Source organism: Fringilla coelebs (genome assembly GCF_963513975.1).
Source record: "Fringilla coelebs genome assembly, chromosome: 10".
Classification (NCBI taxonomy): Eukaryota; Metazoa; Chordata; class Aves; order Passeriformes; family Fringillidae; genus Fringilla; species Fringilla coelebs.
In genome coordinates, this window is record NC_140036.1 from 17,902,099 (window position 1) to 17,909,698 (window position 7,600).

Genomic DNA, 7,600 nt, shown 5'->3' on the forward strand with positions numbered 1-7,600 from the left:
CGCCCGTGTGGGGGGACGGGCACCCTCACTGCTGCCTTTTCCTAGTGGTTTCCCCGGCCAAAAGCATTTCACGGATGTTTTCCTTCAATTTCATTCATTTTCAAATCCTCAGCACGCAGCGGCTGCAAAGCGCTCAGGTACGGGGAAATATTTGAGAGAGACGCACGTCGAGTGAAAAAGCCTGAAAACATTTCGCAACGGGAAGGAGGAAGAAGCTGCGAATCTCTGAAGTGTCGGTCCAGGGAAAAAGGCACCGTCATTTCTCCGGGAAGTCTGGGGAGCCCTTCCCAACGGGGGCCACACGAAAGGGAACGCGCTCTCCTCTCTGCCAAGGGGGTTTCGAGGGGAAAAAAAAAACAAAAAAAAAAAAAAACCCCACAAAAAAACCAACCAAAGGCCAAAAGACTGAAACACCCCAAACCCTCGGATAGGGATTAAGAAAATAAAATGTAAAAACCCTTTAATAATGATCCAGGTGCAGCCTGCGGGTCTCCCCAGCCCCTGCGGGGGGAAGGACTCTCCTCTCTCCCGCACCCCGGCCCTGTCCCCCGCTCCTTCCGCAGACCCGCGGCCCGGGCAGCGCCGTCGGGACGGGGCCGAGCCGAGAGCTCGCCCGGCCGGTGGCGCGGAGGGTGCAGGGAGGCACCTACCAGCTGCTGCCGGACCCAGCGCAGCATCCCCGGCGGCGCGGGTCGCGGCCCCCGCGGCGGGGCTTCCTCGGCAGTGCCGCGCCCTCCCTCCGCTGTCGCCGCCGCCTCAGGCGATCCGCCCGCCGCGGCTGCTCCCCATGGCGCGGGGCCCACGCCGAGTCAGGAGCGGCACAGCCCCGCCGGCGCCCCGAGCCGCGGCTGCCGCCGCCATCACAACACGGCCGCTGACACTCGGCGGCTGCGGCCGCCCCGGGAAGTGACGTGACGGGGCGGGAAGAGGGGCCGGTGTGGGCGATGGAGCCGTGAGGGGGGAGCAGCCGTTACCTCCCCCGGCCCCGGCTGCCGTGGCCCGGCCGCTCCGCCGGCCTGAGGTGCGGCTTCTCGGGCACAAGAGCCGTGCGTGCGCTCGAGTCATCCTCGGGTAAAATTCCAGCTCCCCACACGGGCTCCGGCCGCAGCCTGTCAGGGCTCAGCGCCCTCCGCCCTATGAGGGTCCCCTGTTCTACCCAAGGGAAGCTACTTCGCAACTTGACTGCTTTATCTTTCTTTTCTTTGCAAAAAGTGCAAAGCGTACACATGTTGGAATAAAGACTTTGAAAACAGAGCAGATAATCACTGATTTAAAGTAAAAGCCCAAGTGCACGGTGTGTGGGTCTCCCAAAGCAGGGAACGGGTGCTGGAGGATCTGGCGCCCTGCTGCTGGCAGCATCGTCTGGGACCGCTGTGTGTTAAAATCGGGTGTAGAAACGTGCTGATGTCAGGCAGTGATCTCTCTGAAATCTTCCCACCTGGAGGCGTTCCTGTGTCACCTGCTCTGAGTGACCCTGCCTTGGCAGGGGGTTGGGCTCGGTGATCTCCAGAGGTCCCTCCCAACCTCGGCAAATCTGTGATTTTCCTCTGAAAACAGTTGTTGCTTATCAAAACAAAACAGTGTTCAGCGCCAAACACGGGACACACCTATACAAGTCTGCAGCTTCTGCGCCTCTGTGACTAAGAACTAAAGGAGATTATTTTAAGCAGTAAAGACCTGGGCGTTTGTGACCAAATACAGTTGTCCCTGAATTCAGTGACAATTTTGACACTGAATTAAAAAGACGTGTTTCTGTGAGTGAAGAGCACTGTTCCTGCCGCTCCCATTTATTCCCAGGGAATTAGGATTTACAGCAACGAATCATAATCTTATCTGCTGTAGTATTTAGTGTTCATATAGAAATTTAGAATGTAATTCAGGATTTAAGATGGACGATCTAATGTCTGAGCAATGGAATCTTGTGGCGGTTTAAGCATGTGCATTTAATTAGAAAAATAACGTTTAAACAGCAGGGAATAAAACTATTTTTATCAGGCACTTAGGAAAGCTCATGTTAGCAAAACTTGGTACTAAATGCTAGGCATTATTTCAAAACATTTAAATACATCAAAGCAGAGTTTCAAACAGCTTGCACTACCCTATTCATCTAATGAGAAGTCGAAAATAACAGAGTGATTTCATAGCTGTGGCACATTGCCTGGAGAGTGGCCTTAAGCCAGAAGCTGAACTGATACACTCAATATTCGTGCTCCTCTTTTATCATCAGATGTAGAACAGGGTCCTGACCATTACACACTAAAATTCATATGCCATTACTCTGAAGTGCAAGAATATTTGTCACTCTCTCCCTGCCAAATTCCAGTATGAGTTGCACTTTCTGCAAGCCTGTTTCCATGGCTTGCAGTTGTGTTACATAAAGCTGCTTGGCGCTGTCTGTTCCACATTTGCTGTAATGATACTGTTTCACCAGACAAAACTTGGAAGCAATTTGCAAGTGATTTGAACTCTGCAGTTTGTATTTTTCACTCTAAAATGTTTGTATTTTAGTAGATGAAAGTATATTGATAGGATGGGGTTTTTTTTGCTCTGTGCCACAAAGGCACATTTTCAAATATAGAAAAATTTCACTAAAAAAACATTCTTTCCTACCATCCTGCCTAGTAAAACTTTGCACCTTTTAAATTGCTCAAAAGCTCACACTAGACACTTATGAAGTTTCATCTCACCCTTGAGAGATAAATAGTTTTCAGAAGAGAAAATTGAAGCAGAGCAGCCAAGCCAGATATTGATTAGCCAGTAACACTCCAGCACTTCTCAAATCAGAGGTCAACTGTATTAAGAATTAAGATTCCCACATCAGAGACCCCACTTTAAAATAGTGCCATGGAGTCACCTGAATTCACACAGCAGGCTTATACAGAAAAAAAAAAAAAAGCAGCTGCTGAAGAAAAAAGTCACCTTCCAAAGATTAGGTTTAACCCATTGCCCAGGCTCTCTTGATTAGACTCCAAGCTTTCCACTTAAGTTTCTATGGAAGTAATGATTTCAGATGTTTGTTTAGCAAGATCAGGATATAAATGCTGTCTGATAAAGAAATATTTACATAAACATAAAAACACACACTTGAATGTTAGGTCCAGCAAGCTTTTATTTATGCGTGCATGAGTAATTCTTATATAATCAATGGTGCTACTTTTAGGTTTATAAAATTAAACATTGGTAACCACAGAATCATTGCCTGAACATGCAACCATCAACTTGTCACTGGGGCTGCTGATGCTTCTCCCTGAGCTTGTTCCTGTGGGAGACACTCACACATTTCCATTAGTTTTGAATGGTGTTTTGGGACCAGCAAATGGTGTTTTTTCCAGCAGGAACTGGTGAGATGCTGTCAGGCTATATGGCCACATCCAGTGCATGATGAGAGGAGATGGAAGTGCAGCACTGATGCCAGAGGGTGAGCTGCCTGCAGCATTCCTGCCTTGGAAAAGTGCCTGGCAGCTGAGCCCTGTCACCTGCCCCATCCCCGGATGTACCGGCCCCATCCCAGGCTCCCAGGGTGCTGCAAAGGGGGTGGTCTCATCTGGTGCACTGACTTTGGGGCAGCCCAGCTCTTGTGTTGCATCTCGAAAATACCTCTGTCCTTTGGGACAGAAAAACAGAAAAGCCAGAGAGGTGCAGAGTAGAGATGGAGGTTCAGAGTAGGGATGTAGGTTTCTGTAGCAAAACCCAGTAATGCTCCTTACAGTATCATCTTCCTGGTGGAAAATTCCTTTGGTTTTATTGAAATATTTTGTTATTTCTCTAAATTAGTATTTTAATCTATGCATTATTTACTTGCTAATTGCGGTGCTAATTAAAAATGCACACTATAAAAATATCTGTTTTGTTTCTAATCCATCGAGGTTAAAGGCTGTCTGACAGACACAGGGCTTCTTCAAGGCATCTTTATTCCTCAAGCATTCACTTACTGGCTGAAGCATCAATTATATAGAGATAATCAGTGGCTGATTTTCAGTCACAAGGCTTTTCATCTAAAGACATGTGTATTCTTACCTAGAGCAAGTCTTCAGAGAAAAAGTAAAAGAGTTAAAAAATGAACTGAACTTTTTAAAGAGAAACCTTGTGTGCAGTTTGCTACTCCCTTTTTGTGCCCTGAAAGAAATAAAATCAGATTAAATGACAGGATGCACAAGGTGGCATTTCCAAGACACTGGATCTCCACAATAATTCAGTATTTTTTATTTCTTCCTACCCTTTATCTCAGTTTTTAAAACCTGGATCTTGTTGTCACACCTCACCTTTCCATTGCTGTTTTTTCCTTTTTACTTGAGAGCTTTGTTGAGAGTGTAGAACTTCAACTTCTACCCAACACATGAAGCTCAAGAGATCTGGATCCCAAATGCCAGGTGAGGGGCTCCGTGTGACACACAGAAGGTCAAACCTGTCAGTGTCCTGCAGGCACAGAGAACTTTGCACTGCACCACACTTCACCAAAAGATGCTCTGCACTTACCTCATCCCTGGCTGTGTGGAATGGCCTGGCTTGCTAAATGCAAGTCAAGAGTGTTTACAATCAGTGCTACTCAGTTTGCAAGGCCCCAGGATAACAGGAAGCTGTGGAAAGCATCAAAATTCATCTTCCCTTTCAGCCTCACTGTTAACTTTTTAATTACGTGTTGCCTGTAGCCGCAATGTTCAGCTTGTGGCTTTCTCTAAAGCTGTTTTGTTTTCTTTTTCCCCAGGGAAGCAATCCAAGATTAGAAGAAATAGGAAATCCTGGAAAGCCATCCCTTCTCTTCATGAAGCTGAGTATGACCAGGATGAAGTATAAAATGCTAATTGTTCATGCTTTTTTTTTTTTTTTTTTTGGGAAGAAATACAATTTTTCAACCCATGGCTCATGAAGTTTGGAACATCTCCAATGGCCCTGTCTTGATGGAAAATGGAGGACTCATTATCTTGCAAAACAATGGTTTTGTTGGAAAATGTGTTCAGGTAAGTCAGGTAATTTCTAATATATCCTTGACAGTGACATAATTTTGCAATTCTGTATTATAAAAGGATAACCTTATAAAATGTGAATTTTTTTCTCCAGACTCTTTATTTAATGATTTATAAAAATACACTTTTACAACTAATTCATTCTTATCCTCATCTTTTTATAACACTTTCCTTTTCTAATTTATAAGCCCTAGTGATTATTGGCATTCATACATCACCTCATGGTTAACCTTTGTAAAAAATTACCAGGCAGAAAATTATGCATCTCAATAAAAAACTCATGATATTCTACAGGGTTTTTTTTTTCCCCTTCTGCTTTGTAGCGCTTCGGTTAAGATCACTGAGTGGATAAAGAAAGATTGAACTCTGGAGAATAAACACAGGGCTGGTTTCCAGGTCTCTTGACACCAGTCACCTGGGACATTACTGTGACAACTGCAATACAAACAGTTACACACCTAGGGATGTTACCTTGGAAAGGAGTTTGAGATCTTTATGGGAAAGGAACATGGGGATTCTGGTCATGGTTGTACACTCTCTCTGGGTTTAATAGCTTGCTTCAAAATAGTGTAACATCTACTATATGAAATGTTCTCCAGGTAGTGCGAGTAGGATTTCAAGCACCCTCATGCAGAACTTCAGTTTCCCATGCCTTGGAGGGCAAACTGCTGAATTGGATGGAGGTTTTCTGAGAGCACCTTCTGGTTCGGACTTTACAAGTCATATAAATCTCTGTGGGATTTAGATATGCAGTGAGTTTGTCATAACTAATATATTTTTTTTGTGTTCAGGATTCAGCTTTTTAGTATTTGAGTTAGCTCATATAACACCAACTAACATGTTCCTATACTGCACTCAAATGATGAAGTAGGTATTTCTGAAGGTGTTCCTTACTGTGCTGTTGGCTAGATTGTTGCCAGCTTGAATGCTGAAAACCCAACTTGAATGCCTGTGGATCTTACCTGTCCCAGCAGCAACAAGCTGTGATTATACAGGTTCCTTTTCCAGAGTCTTCCTTTCTCTCAAATCATCTAAGGGAAAAGGGAAAACAATTTACCAGAGCCTTATAATTCAGTGCTTTCCACCAATTCCCCTTTATTTAAGCCTGTGCCTCAATGGTAAGCGGCAGGATATTACCCAATATTGGTGAGTTCCTCCCTTTCTCAAGGGTGAGAGATTAAATTCATGCCCATAGACTTTACCCCATCCCTGCTTTGTTCAGCTGTTTTAGAGTAGCAGTCACTCCCTTCCACAGGCGTGTCCATGACAAAGCCCAGGGCTCCAGCCTGGCTGGGTTACACAAATGCCTCAGGGAACAAGGCAAGGAGGCTTGGAGAGGCAAGACAGACACCTTGGGGAGGTGAAGAAAATTTCAGTACCTCATCTAAAACTGATACAGCCACCTTGGGTGACAAAGGACAAAATAGAAGAGCTCTGCCAACGTTGGCCATGAACCCAGGTTTCAGATATATCAGTGGGTAGGAGAGGGTCTCACAGATGAAAACAAAATCTTGTACCTGCTCAGCACTGGAGAGGCCGTTCATTAGTGCAACTGTAAAAGCAATTTTTGCTAACAGAGATGCATTTTATATAGCAAAACGGTTTTACAAAAGCATCTACCAAACAGAGTAAGATGGCAAAAACAGCTTTTCCTTCCAACACAGTGTTTACAATAAAGTTTTTGGCTCTTCAGAAATTGTAAATTAATCACATCTCCAGCTGGTATTTATGATTGGACCTGTCTTTCCACCAGCTTTCCTTTCACCACCATCCTTCCCACCCAAACCAAGACCGTTCACATTGTGCTAATAGCACCCTGCATACCTCTGGGCAGATCTCCCATGTAGGTGTGTCCATCAGGAATGCCAGGCTGGCTCCCGACTGCTGCTGACCCCCCTTCCCACCAGAGCCCTGACCTGGGCCAGGCTTCCCTCACAGAGACACAGCACATTGTTGTTTGGTTCACAGCAATCACAAAAAATGCTCTTGGTTGGGGTTTTTCCCTCCCCTCCTTATTTTGGCATAAATATAGTAAAATGGGTTGATTGACACTGCTCTTGGGGAATGAGACTTTCCTGGCCGTTAGGCTGGAGATCACTTTCAAGTTATGTATCATACAAGAAAAGTATATGTTAAGTCTGATGACAGGTCATGGTATCACTGATTCCACAGCACCTTCACATCTCATTTCCAGCTAAGCTTTAAGAAAAGTCACATAGGCTCAGAGTTTCAAAAACCTGTCTACCATTTCAATCAAGTTTTTGAAGTAGCTGCAGAATAAATAAACCCATAGGAAGTGTTTAGCACTTAAGCTTTATAAATCTGAAGCTGGATACTCAAAACTGGAGAGGGTGTGTGCATATATTTATTATTTTTTTAAAATCCCCTCATGGCCTAGTATTCTAGAAGTAGGGTGCAATAATCTACCATGCAGGGATAACTGGGGACTCTGCAGACAAAAAAAAAAAGGCTATGAACATGACAGATGATGTTCCTACAGCCATATGAGGCAAACAAACATATGGTTGCTCTGTCTGAAGTTCCTACAATCCTTTATGTCTTCAAAGTGTAGCAAAACATTGGCTGATTAACATAATTAAAGCATTTTACAAATGATTCCTAATAATTTTTGCAAA

The 7,600-nt window shown here is 44.6% G+C and overlaps 1 protein-coding gene across 5 annotated transcripts in view; it reads right to left on the reverse strand.

Annotated features, from left to right (window-relative positions):
• The window catches only part of ATP11B (ATPase phospholipid transporting 11B (putative)), a 61,969-nt gene extending 61,101 nt beyond the window's left edge, over positions 1–868 (reverse strand). For all 5 annotated transcript variants that reach the window (XM_084212516.1, XM_084212515.1, XM_084212514.1 and 2 more), the window contains exon 1: positions 651–868. In XM_084212516.1, coding sequence (XP_084068642.1) covers positions 651–677 — 27 coding nt within the window. In that variant the 5' untranslated portion in view covers positions 678–868. The remainder of the gene's footprint in view (positions 1–650) is intronic.
• Between the last annotated feature and the right edge of the window lie 6,732 nt (positions 869–7,600).